The sequence below is a fragment of the Gallinula chloropus genome (genome assembly GCF_964237585.1).
Source record: "Gallinula chloropus genome assembly, chromosome: 12".
Lineage (NCBI taxonomy): Eukaryota > Metazoa > Chordata > Aves > Gruiformes > Rallidae > Gallinula > Gallinula chloropus.
The window spans coordinates 9695137-9716659 of NC_140097.1; the positions used below are offsets into that span (position 1 = coordinate 9695137).

Consider the following 21523-nt stretch of genomic DNA (forward strand, 5'->3'; position numbering starts at 1 on the left):
TAAAACTTAAATGAGTACAACGGTGGGAATGATACATCTAAACGGGAGAATGAATGTTCATTTAAAAAATGCTTTCGGTTTTATTGTCTGGACTACAAAGATATGTAACCCTTTGGTATATATAGTAAAACAATTAATGATAATATCCCTGACCTGCATGAAAACGAAATGCCTTCAGTTTAAGGTTTAGTCTTGATTTTTAATCCCATCTTATAAAAATAGCATATGTTATTACAGACATGCTTTACAAATTCCAGAAATTTGTCGTCTTGAAAATGCAAGTTTGGGTATGTTTAAGTACATTTTAATTGGAAAGTGTTCCTTTTATATACTAAACTTTTTGTTTATTCGCTAATCAAAAGCCCAAATTATTTTTAGCATCCTCTTTTAATTACACATATTATTTCATTATGCCATCAACACGCTGTTATATGTAGATGTAGGTAATTAATTGCAGTCAATTAATGTGTTCATAAACAGAGATTTTCATGCAAATCAGTTTTTATAATTGGAGTTAACAACATCCCAAGGTAGTCTGCAAATTAAAGAAATTGATGTTAAACCAAGACAGGTCATCTAATCTTGTGAAATGACAGCTGTTAGCAGCAACCAAATGTCACATCAGGAAAAAGGGAAGAAAGTAATGGCACAAAATGACTTCTTTTGGGCTTCTGAGTACAGTAAATTGTGACGTTTGGTGCGTAATGCATGATCTTTTTTCATTTCTTTAATGCTACTGGAAATAAAGCTGATCATGAATTTAAGATTAAATAATTCTATGAAAAATACATAGGAGAAATCAACAATTTTTTTCTATTCTTTACTGGTTTATGAAGATACCAAATCTCAAAAGTGAGATGGCAATTTAATACTGAAGTTGTAGCCAGAAAAAATCTTCAGACATTGGAAATTTTAACCATAAATTAACCCTTTTTATCAGCTCTGGAAAGGAGAATTGACTGACTGACAATCTTGGAGAATTTTGTTTTGTTTTGTTTTTAAAGTGGAAAGCAGGTATTGCATTAACCTTGGCAACCCTGCTGATAAAGTTCATACAGGTCACCGGTGCGATCTGTTCTAGGGAACCTGCTTTGGCAGAGGGGTTTGACTGGATGAACTTTGGAGGTCCCTTCCAACCCCTACAATTCTGCGAATCAGTGCATAACTAATTTATACTCTTTCAGTTTTTTTTCTCAGATCACTCACCTGTGTTCCATATTTACTTTGTTTGGCTTCCAGACTGGTTGTCATTTTATGTGCTTGAAAAAAATCATAAAAATATGTTTACATTTTAAACAATTTTGAAAAGTAGTGAAGGGGGTAGAAGACTTCACAGAAATATGTTGTTTGCAATATTAGGGCTCAGTGCTGCTAATACAGTAAATTCAGTAATTTCAAAAAGCCAGCTAAGCTTAAATAGTTATTCTGAGTTGTGAGTGATACCTTGACAGTTTTGCCTATTTTCTTGTGTTATTTATCTATTATTTACTAATTAGAGTTGTTTTTCATTTCTCTCACAAGTTAAGTTTTTCATTGACATTCTAAAGAAATCATACAACAGATTTTTTTTTTATGAAGATCCCCTTTGACAGAAATAACTTCAAAGGAAGGAAATTAGAAATAGTTCTATATAATAGGCCAAAAGTTTCTTGCTTGTGTGTTGAAACTTTTATAAAATGTGTGTCTGGTATTCCTACATATTTCTGGGGATTATGCTATAATGGAACATATTTTTTATGTATCATTAGTATTAATAATTCTTTTATTTAAGTTTATTTGGAAAATATTTGTTCTTTGAAGTAGTGTAATTTTAAATTAAAAACCCTATTATTTTTCTTAGGTAGCTTGGCTAATAGAGAACAAGGCAATACACACAGCAGTAAAACTCAGGATGTATCACATATTGCATTTGGAACAAAGATCCTTGGGCCACCTCCATCTTCAAACAAAAGGGTCAGTACAAGGATTTCTGGAGAGGTGAAGAGACTTAAGTTACAAAACCGCTGCCACTTACACAAATTAAGAGATTGAGAAGCAGAGGAGTCCCACGCTAAAAGGTGTTTTCAGAACCAATGTGAGGCTGTGTCTGAGTTTGGTCCTGGGCCCCCAGTGTGAGAGAGATACTATAATATCTAGTGGAGGACAAGTAAAATGCTTGAGCGGCCCAGAATAGCCACAGATTTCACTGCCTTTTTATGGTGATTTTTTTTTCCTTTTGTTTGCCTTGTTTTCCTTTCTTCCAGTAGGAAAAAAAAACCCAAAACAAAAACCTCCACTGTCTGTTGGTAGGCTGTAAAGACTGGAGATACCACACAGAACTGTACCTACCCTAAACTTTGCTGAAAAGATAGTATTGAGGAAAAAAAACAAGATTTGGAAACTTGTATTTGAAAATTGAGTTTAAATCAAAATGTATGTTTGCCTCTAACTGTTTTGAAAGCTGCTACATTTTTATCTTTCATTAAGAAAATAATGTCTTTCAAGGTAACAAAGGTCTTGGGTAGCAAAAGTAATAGATCATGCCGACTTCAGAGTTCGGGAAGGGGAACTGAACCCATACAAGACATTGAGAGATTGGAGCTATCGTTCTCACCATGTGATGATCAAGGAGGCAAAACAAATACTCACCAAACAGCTAAAGATGTATGTCAAAATGGTAAGAGCATAAGACAAAGAGTTCACCAAGTTCCAAAATTTTCACAGGATAAACACCTATTCTGCTTTCCCCCATGCTGTGTATATAGCTGGGCTACTGCAGTGGTTCTTGATTATTTTGCAGACTTTTGCAAGCCTGTTTTTATGGTTTGCCCTCCTTCTGTAACTAGTGTTAAATTTTTACCATTGTGACTGACTGATTCCTGCTGCCCTACAGAATTCCCATGTTGTTGGGAAGATGTTTGTGTCCCAAGATAAAACTCTGTATGGTGTTTTTCCATGCCTCAAGTAAGAAAATCACACAATGTGAATGTTAACCCACATTTCATAAGTCTCTGGGTTCCATTTCAGACCCTGCAATTCAGACTCAGAAAACCTCTGGGAATGGAAGAGCAGATTTTCAGCTTGCTTCAACACAAGGACCAACAGCAGACATGAACAGTCATAGAAGATTATGTCTGAAAAATGCAGCCAAAACCACGTGGGAGATAACCAGTGGTATAGTGCTCGTTTTATGTTGGTTTACAGTTGTGTGGTGTGGGGGAACTATCTGTTGTAAATTTGAAAGGACTCAAAAGCAGTTCACATAAAATATAAATGTCTGTGTTGTGGGGGATTATGGAAATCAAACACCCTGCAACAGAATTGCTTTTGAGCATTGATAAAGATTTGCAGGATTAAGCAGAGTACCAGAGCAGTGAATGAATAAAAAAAGAAAAATTCCATGTTGTCATGATTAAAAGGAAAGAACTAAAAATAATTTATTCTTTAAATCCCTATTAAATTTAACACTAAAGACTCCAAACATCAAACGTATGAGATACTTTGTTTGTCCCAGATAAGGGTTTAGGATAACAATTATGGTACCTATATAATATCAGGGGGGTTTGGTGGTTTGGTTTCTTTTAAGTTGTGGTGATTATTTTTTTCCTCTTACAGAAAGACACCTCACCTTATGGGGTTTTTTTACTTTCACACTTAGCTACCAAAAGGTGTGGATATTTTTGTCATACAGGGTCAATTGAGTTGCTTTGCATGTGTCAGGAAAAGGCATTACTGTGGGGAAAATAGCCCTTGTCTCTATGAAAAAGTAGTGTTACTTTCTTTTAAAAGGCATGGCTGTGAACTTGTAAAGCAGGCAGACTACTCAAATCTGCTCAAAATTGACCAAAGACATTTTCCCTCACATTGTGAGATGTTTCCATCTTGTTTAAACTTAAAGATGTTTAGAAGCAATTATATGCTATGACAACATCAGTAATCCATAATTGCTATTATGGCTTTCATAATTTGACTGAAACAGATGCAGGATGCTAAGGCAAGTAGAGCCTTCTGCAGAATTGTTAAATTACTTCCTATTTAGTTGAATTTTGAGGATTCTGAGGCAGGAATCACTGTCTTATTTATTCTTCATCTATAACACCAGGGCCTCTATCTAGTGGTAGAATTTCAGAAAAAATAAATCAACACGTGTTATTTTATGTAAATAAAAGTGATAGAAAAAGACAGAGCACTGTAGACTGGCATGTCTAAATGCCCAATTGTAAATTCAGAAGCAGCAACTGTGTATAAACACTGCTATTTTACTGTTTGTGAGAACGAGAACTGTTTCTATATAGTCTTAATTGTGTGTACAGGCAGAGAAAGGCACCATGAGATCTTCTAAGCTACAATTCTCCAAACCTTTTTTTTCCCCCCCCATATTTTCATTGCTTGGCACTTGCAGCTCAGCTGGCAGCTTTCAGTTTATTTGCAATGCATGAAAACATCTAACCATGAGTAGATGACTTAGTGGTCCCTTTATCTTGTACTACTTGATTCATATGTGTTAAAGAGTTTCCTATAGGCAGCCTCTTCATCAAGGAAAGTCCTCTGCTTTGCCTGCACTTCTTCCAAAGAGCAAGCTTACCTGGTTTCAGCCTCCCCATTTATACTTTGGGCAAAACAAGTTGAATCAACAATAATCTATCATAGGCTACTCTTATCACCAGGAATTTAGTAGTATTGAGCCCCATGGTAATCCTGGGACAGTACTGCACCTTGTCTGCCATTAGCTTGAGTAAGTAGTAGTTTAAATTTCTTGGAGGGAGGGCAGCATTTGCAAGTAATTGCTCTTATCACCTTCGAGGTTAGTCACTGCTATTTATAATAATATCTTTTAGATTTATTAGAGACCTCAGATCAGCACGTCTTCTGTGGCAGATGTGCAGTACCTGTACCGAGGTAAACTGGTTTTAGGCAAGGGAAAAAACAAAATGAGGGAGCATTGTTTATAGCTCTCCAATCTTATTTAGGCAATGCTGAAATTTTCATTAAAATGTTAGGCTGCAATTAGAAGCTTTAGCATAAGTCTGACTGTGTAGAAGAACTAATTAGATGTTTAGGTGATCATTCTTGCATTTATCTTGTTCGCTGCAGTGTTGTGATTACATAGTAATTTGCATATTTTGCTAAGAAGATGCTCCAAATTGTTCATTACAATTGACATGGAAATGCTAAATTAAAAAGAAATTTCAGTATAGTTTGTGGTGGAGAGATAATGGGATTTGGTCTGGTCCAAAACACCCCATATCTTTCACTTGTAGACTGTTAACAGCATGCTGCACTGACTACAGGTTACAGAAGTTGTGGGACTCCATTGCTAGCATAGAATGGCATCTTAAAGCCTTACAGGCTTTTCTGTCTTCCCCCTGCCTATTTCATTAAGCACTGAGGTATACAAACTAATATTTGTATTTAGCTTATTATTGAACCAAGTATTTTCCTTCAGTATCTCTGGAAACTAAAGTTGTTATTACAGAGATTAGACTAAAAAAGCAGAATATTCAGGCTGAAGCTTATACAGCCACTAAATCTTGTAAAATAGTTCCTTGTTCTTCTGAAATATCTTTGATCAGGTGAAGCCATTGATTCAGAATGGTGAGTCAAGTCATGTGTAAGAAGATTTTTGGGTGTTTGTGCCAGAGTTTATACTTCTGCCTCCTCTCCTCTAAGCACTTGACAAAAACTATTACTTAAGATTTCTATTTATATTTTGATACTTAAATCAAAATTGACTTAAAATCACAAAACCCAGATGGCTTAATGCTTTCTTTTTGCTTCAGAATTAATTATAAGTTTCTATCTATCTATTTACCTTTGTGAATTAAAAAGCAACATCCACCTGTTCTAAAGTACTAAAGGAGTATATGTTATACATCTTGATCTTAGTCAAGCCACTGCCATTGAAATCTAGTAGAATGAGTCCATATTACACAGGAGAAGGGTGGGTGCTGGGCTGGTCAGAAGAGTTAGAGTCCTAAGGTAGGAACAAATGCAAAAACTCCAAAAATTTTCTTAGGTAGGTTTTGAAGATATTTTTTGTTTTGAAAAGTGCAGCAAGTTGAAAATTTTAATATTGTTGCTTTAAAACCCCACAAATTATAAGGCTATTTTTAAAGCTTTGAATAATTTCAGACATTTCTTGAAGCTCTTTTAAAGCTAGTCCAAAATATTTGTAGAATAAATGACACTACTTGTTCATCTTGCAAGTCTTTTGTTAATTAAAAGCAAAGTGAGATTTCTATATATTTACAAAACAGTTTTTAATGTTGTAAACCAGCATGGTGATAGAATATGAAAAGATTTTACCTCAGAAGCCTATGTGGTTCTGTGTATAGCTGGTCTTCATGTAGAGAGTGAAAAATTATATCTACTGGAACAAGGAACTGCAAGCCATGGATCTACAAGACATGTTAAGTCCCTGCTTTTCACTTGTCCCTAGAACAAGGTACTATTTAGGATATTAGCTGGAGTTTGGTAACTTTACTAGCTATCTTCAGCAAACTGGAAGAATCACAGCAACCTAGGAAGAAGACAGCTGCTTCTCCTAGTGTTCTTGTTGGTTTTTTGCCTACTTTTATGGTGGTTCACACTTCCTCACATCTCCCCCAAACTGCTGAATCTGTCTGAAGGGATAATTACCTCTACCAAAACTAAAAAGAGTAGAATTCCATAGTAAGCTTAGTGTGGTCTGTGACAGCAAGCATTTTATTACTGCAGTGTGACTTTATTATTACGTTTTTAGTATTTTTTTTATTGAGCCTTTTTTAATACGGTTGGTGGTAACTTTGTTTTATGGAGCCAGAAGGTTTCAAGATCTAGTGAATAATCCACACCACAGTACCTTTAATGAAGATAAGGGAGTATTGCATACTTGAGCAATTCTCCTTTTCTCAGATGCTATTTGAGATTGGTTTTAATCAATCAAATTGACATTTTTTTCTATACCATCATTCCAAACAGTAAAATATAAGTTAACAATAAGAGTGTAAAAATGGCCTTTTCATGTTTATCTGGTGCATTCAATCTTTAAATCCATTTCTGTAGTTTATTGTTTGTTTTAAAATTGGCAGATTAGTGCTGCCTGTATTCAGGGAAACTTGGTGCAACGGATATCTTCATACATTTTTCATGTCACGCTATTTTTCTTCAGAGCTGTAGTTTGAAATTGAGATTTAAACCATAAGTTCTGTACGTAAAAGAAAGTGTAGAATTTCAGCAATAAAGAAACAGCAGATTGTAGTATGAACTTTCCACCAGCAATGTGTGATATTTTTTAAATGTCGGCCACAATAGATGCCTATAGAAAAAGATCAATAGCCAAATTTAATAAAATTATGTTTTCCTAGAATGAAATTCAGTGAAACAGTTTCAAATCTTTAACAGCTGAATGGTTTCAGATTTCCAAATTGCAGGCTTGCATATTGTACATCGTAGCTTGTGGATTTTTTGGCTGTCATTTGGAAATGTTTTGATTAACATTGCCTCACTTAGGAAGCAGCCTGATCTTTTTGTTGCATCCTCATTACTCTTCCAGCTATATAAATCTGATAAACAGAATGTCTCTCTATTAGAAAAGCTTACTCTGCTGTAAAACTTCCAGAGGAAAAGAGAGTGATCAGGGTACAACACAACTTACATGTTTGGCATTAAAATTAATGTTGTATGTTTCAGATGAATGTGTGTTTCCAGAAAGTTCCACTGAGACTGTTCAGGTGGATAGGAGTGAGCAGTTCGTAACTACTGCGGATTCAGCCTGCCATAAGTCAACGTCACCACAGGAAGCCTCTGTTCAACATCACAGCAAGGAAGCAAGTGATCACCAAGTGAATAATAAAGAGATTTTCACATTTTCATCAAGACCTCGATCAGCTCCTCATGGGAAGTCTCCAAATGTGTCACCAGAATCTTGCATTTTCCCTTTGGATTTGCAGCAAGACAGTAATGCAGTACACAGGAAAACCCAAAGTGAAGATAACTTTCAAGGAACTGACAGCAGTGAAGAGGTAGGCCACTTTGTGCATTTAATTCTTGTTACTCTGTATCCTAAAACTCCTAGGATGAGATTTTGTCTTCAGTCTAGACAGAGAGAATAAATCATCTTTTCCACATACACCTACAGGTAGATTTGTCTTTGTCAGGTTGCTGTGTCTAACTGGATACAGGAGGGAAAATGCAGGGATAGCCTCTGTAACAAGCGGAACCTGATTCTCTGTCAGCCCCTGTGCTAACAGAGAGGTGTGAGTACCATGCATCATTACAACAGAAAAGATTTTGGGAAAGCCTGCATCATATATTTGAGCAAGATCCAAGTTCGTTATGGTTGAGCAATAGTGCAGTAAATAAAGCTTCCTTGTGCCTTTTGAAACTAACAGTAAGCAGGGAACATTTTGCTCACCAACACTGTCAGAAGTGAATTAAGAAATTTCAGTTTTTTAATGTCACTTGATTGGTATTCCTGCTTGAGCTGTGTCAGCATCACCAGCTGTAATTCTTTTGCAATGTGGAAATTTTTCTGAGATAGTGAAAGAAAAATATTTTTTGACAAATGTATCAACTGATACTATATAGAAATACACCAAACTTTGATCATGCTGAATAGTTACATTGTGTCATTACAGTAATTGCTAACAGTGTCTACCTTTATGAACATTCTAATGTATTTCATTTTTAATTATGAAATGGGCTTCTTGGTATTCTAATCTGTTGCTCGTCAATGAGAAATAAAATACAACCAGGTTACATAATAGCAAGGTGGACTGAACTGAACAGAAATACTGCTCTGTCGTCTGTATTTCTGAGAAACCAAATTTCTGTTGCTATGTATAGGAAACACAACTTTTCATGGGCTGGTTTTTTTTTTTCCATAGTTGTGGGGTTTTCCTGTTATCCAGGGCAGTGTGTTATTTATTGACATAAATCTGTAAGACTTTATTATTTCAAACAAAGTTCCAGAATTCCAGAGTTAAGCAAGACAATAATTCATGAGCAGAGCTGTATGGAATACTATTCTAAAGATAATACGGGACTGTTTGGATTTCAAATAATTTCTTTGTTTGTTATGCTCATGAAATGCCAGAGAGGTTCCTGTAGAAGCTAGGTTAGGAAAATATTTCCATAACACAAGAATTGTGGAAGCTTTCCAGCACTTTAGTCATTTACTCAGCTTCAATAGTTTCCAATTTGATTGCCATTTTTATTCTTTTGGGGAGAGGGGGTGTATTAAAGCCCTTTGTAAAGGTATCTCTCCAAAGCAGGGCAGAAACAGCAAATGAAAACTTCCAAAGAGGTACAAACAGTAAAGGCCATGCTGTAAGTGAATAAAAAGAAAGTGTCTTTCAAAACACGGTGTGTATGACATACTTAAATCATGAACGATAAAACAGGAAAAAAATCTATAAATTAATCAAAAGCTAAATTAATCATCGAGCACTGCTGGTGCTGAAGCCTTTACTGAAGGAGATTGCTAACCTTCCATCCTGTTGTCCTACCCCAGAGATCCAGTGCCAAGCACACAAAGAGAAAGCAGGTACTCCAGCTTTTACAGCACAGCATTGGGGCACAGTATTAATGGCCATTCTAGATGGCTGATGCAAGAGAGACTGATAGAAGATCCCTATTATCTTTTTAAAAATTTAAGACTTTATATAAACTAAGGAACTTTTCTTTGACTGTGTGCCAGAGGTGTGCTGGGGAACAGCCTTTGTTTTATTCATAATCTTTGGATATAAGCTACATTAAATAGTATCAGCACTGCAGCTGGAAATACATTAGACTTACAAAGCTAGAAGATAAGTACATTAAACAAATCTAAAGCATGCTAACAAATTATCAAGAGAGGTTTTTTTCTCAGTCTAACTACTACATTAGTAATTCATAGTTAAGCCTTTCTTTCATGTGAAAGAAGTCACTGAACCAACAAATTACTTAGCATTCATATTTTGCCCATATTCATCCACTTCCTTGTACAGATACATTCTGTGTTGCTTCTTGAAGTCAGCTTTGTACTGATAGTCTGGATACACATTTAATATTCAGATTCCTCTATTTTGCATTACTGAAGTAAACTAAAAAGGAGTTTTATTTCCAGCACTGAAAATACAGTGAAGAGGATCCTGGAAGAACCATGATAGCTGAACATAACTGCTAACTTAACAGTATCTGTTTTAGCAGAGTTTAAGGTATCTTTGCAAAATTACAAAGAATCTTTAGCCCAGCCTCAATGTGTTTCACTGTTGATTTCACTTATATGACAAAATATTTGACTAAGTTAAGCTGACTCTTGCAATGCCTGTTGAAAACCATGTTAATCTTACAGGGTGAGATAAGCCACATTGTTACAGGTTTTGTAACAAAGATATGCATAATAACTGTGCTGGAATTATATGGTTTGTGTAACTTTTGGCTTTTGGGGAGGAAATGTTTTAACCTGCTCACTGAAATTGTTCAATGCTGTTGTTCAATTATCAGAGTCAAGTAATCAGTAAAGGATAAAAATCTAAGCTTCTCTTGGAACCACTCACTGTCAAGTGACTTACTTTGTAATGATATCAATGTCCACGCTTTCAGCTCAAATTTCTGTCAGAGCCTTTGTATAATTAAACTTGTCATGGCAGCATTTACTGACTCTGTCAAACCCAGAGCAAGACCAAGAACTCTTGCTGTTTGCAGAGTTGTGTGGCTGTGGCAGGTGTGACCATGTGTCACAGAGGCCTATCCAAAATACTGGGTTTAGCGTAACTGGTAAGTTCGTCGGTGCAGCCTTCAGTGAGAGTTTTTCAGTCCTTATATAATTCAAGGAATAAGACAACAGCTGATAGATCATGTCACTCTGATACCTCAGTATTTAAGCTCAGTGTACAAAGGGACTATATCCCACCTGCTTCTGGTAGGTGGCCCTCTACAGTCATTACAATGATCTTCTTAAAATTACAACCCAGCAAGAGCAATCAGTTTTATGTATCCAGAACTGTCCATGTGCATGTTCTTTCAGGGAATACAATACAGTGAAATTGCTCATTCCTCAGGAAGATCATTCTCATCTTCAGTTTACATATGCTGCATTATATTAGGCAAACTTAACGGGTATTTCTGAGACCATTTCATGATTTAGTACTTAATAAATTATTCCAGAACTTAAATATGTGTGGTTGAAAGGGCATGTAAAGGTAGGAGGGAATCTAAGCTTCAGATAAATCTGCTATCCATTTCTCTCGAATGTGTGGGGAAAAGCAGTATTTTCTTTAGTAATCTTCCATTTTAAGTTAACATGGCTCAATATGAGTTTCCAGTACAGATTTTAAGGTAATTTATGCCATAAAAAAAATCCATGAAGATGAAGGAAATACAGATTTTTATTTCAAGGAAATTACTCAATGTACTGAATACGATACTCAGTGATATTACCAGAGGTGAGCAAAGTGATCTCAGCAGGAGTTATTTTGTCTACGTATAAGTTGTTTGCAGTGTAAAAATATAGAATAATAATAATTCAATGGAAAGATATCGTTGTTGTGGGCTCTTTTCTTACTTCTGGTTTACAGCTGTAACATATCTTTTTGAAATTAAGATTATCATGTGACACTCAGGTTTGGGAGGTTACCAGCGTTCTAAATTTGAGCTGACATTTAGAAAAGTATAATCCTGTATCCCTCTCCTCTTCTTCCTACTTCTCACTACTTGAGATGTAAGAAAATGTTTATCATATACTCAGCTGGCTGCCAAGAAGAGCAGCTGGTTTTCAGAATCCTTGCAAATGTAGAATTACTCAGCAGAGATCAAAGAGCCATTTTGAAATGTTAAGATTATGTAAAACTATTGCGTGATGATGAGAGGGAGTCACTCTTATTTTGTTTCCTAAATTTAGGATGACAACAGTGAGTTTATCCAGGGTGCTGAGAACCAAGGAACATCTGATTCAGCAGGTTTTAAAGAGATCCCATCACTGACGATATCACTGAGAAAAGAACACTGGAAGAATAAGGGGCACAGCGAACATAACCTTAAAGAGACCTTCTTACCAAAACCACAGAGTTCCACTGTGAGAGAAACAGATTCTGTTAGCTCTCTGAAAAGCTTAAAGCCTACCTTTTCTCTTTCCCCAACTGGAAGTAAATCTGAATTCTTTAAAGTAATTCCAAATGAATCTGAAAAAACTGAAAGATATGAAGGAGTTCCTGGTCAATTTAAAAGGTCTGTCGATATAAAGTCTCTCCAGAAAATCTCAAGTGAAAATTCCTGTCTGACAACACAGACTCGTGTAAGTGATTTTTATGGTTGTATAGAGAATCTGTATTAGATATACCCATTTGCATGAAGTGAGAAATAATACATCTTCCATCCAGCTATATTCTGATTTCGTCATAACAATATTTACTGAGCTCAGTCTGTTGAAAGTTGATGTCATAGGGTTTTGTGGCACACAAAATAGTACTCCAAATAAAACAGAATCACAGACATTTATGGGTAAAAAGAGATGGCGTTGAGCAGCTCACATTTTGGAAATACATGAGTTAGAAAGCAGTTTGTGGCTTAAAGATTATAGAGGAAAATTGGCAGACTTTGAATTGATATATTAACAAGTGACCACAGAAAGAGCACTAATCTAGGTACTTCATAGACTCTGTGACAGCCTTGAAAAATAATAAATTATGGGATTGAGAGCCAGCAGTAAGGCTGTGTCATAGGGTAAATTGCCAGGCTAGTAAAGGAATTGTTACATTCAGCAAAGTGTTGTTTTGTTCCTAGTTTTTTTTCTTCCTGGATTGCCCTTATGGAAACATGCAGTAATTCAAAGAACAAGTTTGTCTGAAGCTAATTATGTTCTTAAATTTCTCTTAATAGCTAATTCTTGTATTTTCAGCTTATAATGAAGAGCTTTGAATTGTGCTTTGAATCAGGAACTGGAGCTTAAGAATCAAGTGCATTCTGTAAATCACAAATGAGACAGTGTGTGACTGTTACATGTTTTTTGATAGAATTCTTTTGGGCTTTGAGTTACAGCAGATCCATATCTTTTAACACGTGACCTCTTCTCTAAATATGTTGTAAAGCACATTAGATTTATTCCTGAGCATCTTAGAGTGGAACAAGCCAAACTTCTTCCTCAGGCTTCAGAGATATCTTTTTCAGAAGTCAGCTAATACCTTACGAGCCTAAAGAGTTACATAGCCAGCATCTTCTGTCCAGCAGCAGTCAGTCATAAACGGCTAGGGGAGGAAAAGCCAGTGACAAAGAAAGCATCCAGCGGTACCTCGCCAGCATGCCCTGCAGGCTTCCTTCCAGCAGTCCACAGCTTAGCAGTTTATTCAGGGAAAAGTGTTGTCTTTGTGGTAAATAACTGGTGGTGGAATTTTTTTTGAGCAGTTGCTCATTGTGTCAATATGGCCTTTGCCTTGTGACGGTGAATTTCAGAGTTTAACTGCTTTTTGTTTTTTTTCCTTTTTAATACATTATTTCATTCCTGGTGCTTTCTCATTCTTGTGTTCATGATAAGAAACAATGAATAATCTTTATTATTATTACTTGTTAAGTAAGTGCGATAATATTTACTATTTGATGACTATACATCATCCAAATTGTTTTTTCTACAGGTCAAGGACTTCTGTGTGGTATTTAGTTCCAGGATTGCTCTTTTGTGACATTTTTTACCCAAGGATGTTGAATCTAGCTATTGCATGATCATTTATATAGTAGCATTTTTTGGATAGCAGTGTCTTATACCAGGTGCTACACACTGCTGGGGACCAGAAGAATAGATGCTTCTCTTTTTTGTGGCTCTATGAAGCAGTTATGGAAAAATTAACTTACAGTAATGTCTTGCAATGTGACATATACCTCATTTGCATAAAGGAAATGGACATCTTCCATCATTATTATGTTTCTTGTCCTGGTAACTTTTCCTATCTGCTATAAGATATCAGAGTCACCATTGCACCTGGAGAGAAGTAATGTCACTCTGCTGTGGGAATTTTAGCCGGTAGCAATTCTGTTACTTGTTGAAGCAGTTAATTTTGGCTCTCTGATTTAACAACATCTGTGAAAGGGGAAGCAGGAGTGACTATTTCTGTGGGACGAGGGTGCTGCTGCTGGGACAGAGTCATTGTGCAGAACAGTTCTACCTACCTGCTTTTGGCTGATGAGGATGGACTGTGCTGCAGCTAAATGGGGATACAGAAATCTGGGCATTGGGCTAAGAGCAGCAATCCAAACTGGGCATGAGATGAAAGAACAGCATCTAGGAAAGCATCTGTTCAGCTTTTCTGTGTATCTTTGGTAGGGAAATGTGCATACTGCAATGCCAGTGATGCTTCAGTGCTGCTTTTGTGAAATGAGTCTCTCTTAGTACTGGTGTAGGGGATGGGTTTTATGTGTCTCTCAGTCCTGTGAGATGTGATTGAGGGTTCTAGAAATCTCTTCCCATATTCTGCAAGTAGCTTACTGGATTGTGTAATGGCCTTGAACTTTTTCTGATAAAAACAGAACATCCCTTTCCATTAAGGGTCCAGAGACTGGTTTCCCTTGGGAAGGCAGCAGATTAGGGGAAGCAAGGGGAATGAAATGCAATAATGCAGCTGAAATCCAGAAGCAGTGCTGAGACCTTGTGGTGATGAAAAATATCAGTGGCTGGTGATCTTAAACAGAATAGAAAGAAAACTTTTTTTAAAAGGCACAGAAAATCCTACCAATAGCAGCATTTGTAGCTGGTGTTGTGCTGATGTAGTTAGGAACACTGAGAGGGTGATTGGGCACTGGAACAAGCTCCCCAGGGAAGCGATCATAGCACCGAGCTTAACTGAGTTCAAGAAGCATCTGGATGATGCACCCAGTCCCAGGCTCTGACTTGGCTGGTCCTGTTTGGAGCCAGGAGTTGGACTCAATTGTCCTTATGGGTCCTTTCCAACTCAGGAGATTCTGTGATATGTTTTATGTATTTATTATCTGGAAAATATGTTAGAATTGCCACTAGTGATGTAGAAAATGTGGAAGAATGCAATGCATGTGTTTTTCTGTTTTGGGATGAATATATGCTTCTGTAATTTTTAGTTATAGAAAACTGGATAATCTGTTTCTCTGTTTTTCTGTATGTGTTAATACCAGAGTGTCTGCCTATAAGTGCATAATTATATTATTTTACATTTTACATTCTCTTTCCCTCCCACTTTTATCCATAGGTTATTTTTTTCTAGTTTCTAGTAACTTCACATTTGTGTGATTAAATGGATTCCCCCCTTGTTTCCTAATTGTGTTCAGTTTTGGAAAATTGTTTTGCTTAAAACTCAGCTATGTTTATTACTAACCATAACTGTAATCTGTGCATAACAAAGGGAATATGTTGATTACTTTCCTAAAAGATGTTATCAGTTTTATTGCAATGATCAACTTTTTCCTGTAACTAAATACAAACTACATATGTGGATTACAGTTCAATTTTTAAACTGATATATTTCACAACTTTTTTTTGTGATACTTTGTTTCAAAAAATGAAGGAAAAGAGCTGTCATTTCCCCTCTCCTCCATAGTTGCTTACTAAATTAGACAATAGGGCTGTTACCACACTGCACATGTAAACGTGTCACGTGTAATTTATTGCTTGTGAGGATTGTTTGTGAGAACAAAGCCTCTTATCAATGTATAGAAACTCAGGAGTGACAGACTTTTGTTTCATTGCTACAAAATATAAATTGAAAGTATCTGTCAGATTTAGCTCTCATACTTGATTTGATCAAGTCATAAAACTTTCCCATCCAGAAATCTTTTCTTGGAGCTCTGTACTTGTCCACAGTCAAAATTGGAAGCCAGATTTGAGTGCTGCCGATGGCCTTTTAAGCAGTGTTTATATCAGAACGTATGTTCACCTGGCACTTGTAGAATAGAGTAAAATATGTATTTTTATTAATTGTCATTAATATTTTCAATCATTTCAAAATTACTATAATAAGCTATTTGAATCTGCTCATTTTCTGACCATCTGCACATGTAAAGCTTTCTTTTCTATTTGCTGGAACAGTTTTGCAGGAAGAAACTAGTGTTCTAGGTACCTACAGGCTTCAAGAAAAGAAGTGGTGACATAAAATACTAAATACACTGGTACAGCACTGGAGAGTTTTTTTGTTGGCTGTGGGCATGTAATTATTTTGTTTCACTGTTCATTGTTTCAAGAATTATATATGAAAGAATACTTTTGTATGAAAAGGTGTTAGAGTGAGAGTTTAGAGAAGTAGTCTCTTCTAATCTGCTCATATGGGGGACTGGTAAAGAGAAAAAAACTGCTTAACCAACTCTTCCTGCAATCAATTTGCTAGCTACTTAATACACTTTAAGGACCTGGTTACTTGTAATGTTTTATTCATGTTTTAATAGAGTTCTCTATTATTAAGTTCAAATATTTTTAATTAAGAAGGAAGTACAGCCCTCTGGGTAATATTGCGAGCATGTAGATAGCTGGTAATTAAAGTTTTCAGCACATATAACTACATTCAAACAATTCTGAGTAAATCATTTGAACGTAGAAGAATGCAATTGTCATTATATATGAAAAATATTCTTTAAACAACAGGTTTTGTCAATCTAGTACAAGTTTTAAGTGCATAATAAAAATACTTTATCATAAAGAGAGGATATTCAGAAAGACAAAATAAGATTTTAATTACTAAAAGAAATATGAAATTTTAGACAAATGTACAAGTATTGCAAAATTGGTTCTTAAAGCAAAAGTTTCTTCTAAATTACAGAGTTAACTTAATCTCAAATTCAATTTTCAAATTCTCTTATTGGAAACTAGTTAAGACATTATAATATCTATACTAAAAACCCTCTGTGAAGAGGGTTTTTTGTAGTAGTCATCTGAAGCTACAGAATAAATAGTCCAAAATATTTATCCTTTATTACAAGGAGTTTATTGTACAGGAAGTTAAAGACAGAAAGATGTCATGAAATCTCCTTTCTAAGTATGGAATTTCTAGAGTGACACCACTGCAAGAAAAGCAAATAGAGTGAATATTTCAAATAAGGTGAGGAAAAAAAGCAGCAAATGTTTTCAGTTATTTTATAGAAATTCCAAAAATCTATACAACTTCCTTCATAGATGTAAAGGAAAAGACAGCCAAGGTTGGCCAATGTTTTGCCTTTATTAGAAGAAAATAAGAAAAATGTTTTCCAATGCTTAGTGCTTTTATTCTGCATAGCACTAGTTCCTCTTGTCATTGTAATGACTGCATACAATTTTTTTGGTGTATGAGGTAAGAAAGATAAGCCAAAGACTCTCTTATAATAATCAAATATATGCAGAAGGCTTCTATATAGGAAAATTAAGAGGAACTCATCATCAGTTAGATCAATATAAGTTATAGAAGCTATAGATCTGATAGAATACTGATACATCAGAGAAAAGCAGACTTTCCAGCTGTAACATAGCAAGCTTCATATGGAGGGGACAAATAGTTAATAGTAACTGAGTTGTTAATTTATGGTTAGTAAGGGTCTAGAGAAAACATCATGTATTATTTTAGGATTAAAAATGACAGTAATAATCACATTATTCAGGAATGACGCTTGGACCTCAAAAGCCAGAGGTAAAAAAAGGGATGGCAGCTGTGCTTAATTTCTGTCATCTTATACTTTGTAGAAAATGGCAGACTGAGTTTATCTATACCAAAAATCCCATTTCATGTGATATATTTACCTCTGATTGTCAGCTTGCAGTCAGCCTTCCCATCAAAGGTAGTTTTACTTCATTATTTCAGTGCTAATTTTCTTTTTGACCAGTTATTTGCAATAGGTGGCTACAAGTGAAATCCATCATGGTAGTCAGAATGAAACATCAGAAATACATGGCAGAGTTGCTGCTGCCAAAAACTTGTTGGGCAGCAATCTTTACTGAATTGTACTTAATTTCTTAACTAGAATCAAAATAACAAGTATTATTTAATATACTATTGAGGTAATGACTGTTGATTTCTTTTATGGCAGCCATGAAGAAATAAAACTATGCTACATGGTTTTTTTCTAAAACTCTTTTTGCAAAGCCTGAGCTGAAATCAAGTTTCTATTCATTGCATGATGCCATTGCAGGTATTATTAAAAAAGAAGGTTTTCTCCATCTGTCCTTGATCCAATATTCCGTTCCAGTATGCACTGTATTGCACGTCCTGTACTTGGATCAACACTGTGGATGAATCTATGAGCATATCCCCAGTTAAACTTCTGGAGAGGAAATAAGTAATGTAGTATCCTTCATTATCTGCTTTTGCTCTGATCCAAGGACAAAAAAAGCTGGCAGGAAAGGGGATCAGACAGACAATAATGCTTTTCTGATTCCCAGAAAATATATTTTTATTAAGGTATAAACCAGTAAAAAGTACTGTGTGTCACTAAAAAACTTCCTGGTTCAGCAATGATGTAATTAATCTTTCTAGTGCAAGTGAGCACTTTGCATGTGAAATGCTGAGCAACATATGTGAAAATCTAGGACATATACATACCTTTTTGCATGATTTCCTTAAAATAAAGGAATCAAAGTCCAATATATATCATCTTCTGTGGGGTGTATACAACCTCTGTGGAGCTGATTAATTGAACCTATATAATATTTTATTAATCACGTATATTCATGAGTGGCTTTTAAAGCAAATGCCATGTTTCTGTGTTGTTTGTTTGCTTGAAGGTACTGAATGTTGCTCTACTATTTCTCTTCCTAAGCTGAAGCTGCAGTTCAAGTTTTCCTGTGTCTCAGGTGTGACCAATTCATGATTACAACCCAGATAGAAGACCTAGATACGTGTTTCTATCCATAGGAAGAAAGCAGAGGAGGTTGTAGTAGTAATTCCACTGTGTAATATTTGAGTGTGTTTTCTGGTGGTAAGGTGACTTTTGTACCTCCAGAAGACACGCTCAGGCTGAATTTCATAGCAGGAAACACTAGCAATTTCATCTCACTAGTGCTGCTAACTTGTGTGTGTGTTCTTGAGGTCTTTGGTTACCCCGTACCTCTCCACACACAGGCTGCAAGACTGGAGAACTGCTTTGTAATTCCATTCAGAACAGAAAGTAGAGGCCTCAAGTGTTAGACCTGTTCCTTTGTGAAACAGCAGTCTGTGTGGAACCCTAAAGGAAGTTTTTCTTTAAGGAGGAGTTCTTTAAGCAAAGATGATGCCACAAGAGGTTGAATGAACTTGAACAATTTTATAGTGAGGTGTTGTGTGAGGCAATGTGTGAAGCATGAGTGCAAACTGCAAAATCCTTAATACATGGGTTTAGCCTGTTGACCAATTTTGTTATAACAACATGAGTTACATTAACAATTCAAACAATGAATATAAAGAAAAATTAAAATATAGTGATGTTTATTTTAAAATGTATAAGCTAGCAAGTTACCAAAATAATTTTTAAAATTTAGTGCTGATGTGTAGCTTTCCAGAGGAATTTTTTGCTGTGCTTGACAGATAACTAAATGTTTTGTTGGTGGTGTTTATGATACTACGATAACTGTGTGATTGGGCTTATTTCAAGATTTGCATTTAACGATTAAGCAATTTTAGCTGCTGAATTTTTGAACTTCTGAAAAGCTGATTTTATCTTTTTGTAATTGCAGTGAAACAGCAACTTCACCAAACACCCCGGATCCAAACTACAGTGTGTAGCAGTGTTTGCATTCTTCCTCCTTCCTGTGATCATGTGTAAATATGCTTCATGCTCATAGCTGGACAGAAATCTGTTAACTAATCTTTTCTAATAAACATATTGTTTCTCTTTTAATTTTGGAACTTCACTTGAAGATTACCAAAGAGATTTTCCAAGGTATCCAGTTTCATACATACATCCTGTTCCAGGATCCTGTTTGTATTGTTGACTTTTCTATTTTATTTCACAGGAGTATGACTGGAAAACCTACCAGTCAAATAGACTGAGTCCATCTGAACTACAGATGCTGGCCAGCATGAAGAGAGAACAAAATGAAGAATTAAAGGACACTGGGATTTCGCATGGGCTGAGCGCATCACAGATAGACAACTGCAATGTTAGCATAAGTACAAGCAGTGATGATACAACAACCTGGAACTCTTGCTTCCCACCAGTAAGTCAAACCCACAGTATTTTCTTTACATAGTTTCTATCACTTCTGAGAGTTTGGGGTCTTGAATTTTAAAATTTCTTTGAGAAGCTTTGAAATTTAAGGTATCGTTATCAAATGCTTTTTTAGAACTTAATGAGTACAAGACACAACCAAAACACATGCACTTCCAGCAGGTTCTAGAGTGCCACTGTGGACAAAGAGCAACTCTATTTTATGTATATATTCCTTCCTAGAATCCTGAATAATCACGTAGGCTGTACAGCTTGTCACAATAGTGGCTGAAAACCTGCAGGTGTGTGATATAGTACTTAAAAATAGTTCCAAAATGAATGAAACCCAGATATACCAGTCAGCAACTGCATTCCAGTGTGAGTAATGGAAAATAATTGCTTCTCACGATAAAGTCTCATTACTGAAAAGCTAACTGTTTAAGGGACTGAAGCAGAAGAACAGCAGCAAAAAGCTGCAGTAGTTCCAAGCACTTAGTATGTGATCCTTCTGTATTTTGCACCTTGTATCCTCCTTTGTCCTGGCACAGAATGGTACAAAATCACACACAGCTGCACTACGTGACAGAACACTGTTGTAAGGAGCAGGGGAGTATTTGTTACACTCCACCGAAGAATATTGAGTGTATGAAATCACAGAATAACATTTCAGCAACTACATAAAGGTATTTGCAGGAGCTGCTGTAAAACTAGATAACCTTATACTCCATTTATACCTCAGCAACACAGTTCTTATTTTATTATAGGTGAAACAATAATAAATAATGAATGTGGCTTGAGTGAAGCACACGGTACAGCTCTCAGACAGATGCAAAGTTAGAAGAGGAAACACTGCTGTGTTTTCCCAGTGTAATCTATCTTAAATACTCTCAAATGAGATCTGCAGGGCCCACACAGAGGCCTGGGGTAACAATCTTCCATAGTGACTGATCAGCACTCTGTTGGAACTTTGTTGTATGCTGGTAGATGAGGTTTTCAGTGAGAAGAGATGCATTGATAACTGGGTAATTGTACAAGTAAGAACTTGCTTTACAGTATTTTGCAGGGTATCAGAGAAGCATTAGTTGGTTTTGACTATTTGAGATACATCAACTTCACACGTTCAGTTGATTTTGTCATATTTCCAGTGTGTTTTCTCAGTGTTCACTAAATAATCAAACATCACCTAAATCTGCAAGACTGGAAAAATGGAATTCAATTAAATAAAGAGAATAGCAGTCTTATTAATTTTTTAGTAGTTTAATTATAAGGAAATTGATAAGAATATTTAGATGTGCCCGGGTTGGTTAATGAACTTTTGAAGTAAAAACTACTGCTCCTGCTGGAGCAGTGAAGCACAATGTGATTGCAGAGACAGTTCTTTGATCTTACTGCCTTGATCAACCTCTGTGTCTTTAGACTACGCTAAAAAAGTGTATGGATATAATAGGTTAGTTATTTAAATTGTAATTTAATATCACTGTAG

At 35.8% G+C, this 21523-nt stretch overlaps 1 protein-coding gene across 1 annotated transcript in view; it reads left to right on the forward strand.

Annotated features, from left to right (window-relative positions):
- Window positions 1–21523, forward strand: part of CFAP20DC (CFAP20 domain containing) — a gene marked incomplete at both ends in the record, with an annotated part of 70522 nt that overhangs the window by 27152 nt on the left and 21847 nt on the right. The window contains 6 exons of the mRNA XM_084269828.1: window positions 1841–1977; window positions 2485–2656; window positions 3007–3153; window positions 7651–7982; window positions 11843–12235; window positions 19847–20050. Of these exons, the coding sequence (XP_084125954.1) occupies window positions 1841–1977; window positions 2485–2656; window positions 3007–3153; window positions 7651–7982; window positions 11843–12235; window positions 19847–20050 (1385 nt within the window). The remainder of the gene's footprint in view (window positions 1–1840; window positions 1978–2484; window positions 2657–3006; window positions 3154–7650; window positions 7983–11842; window positions 12236–19846; window positions 20051–21523) is intronic.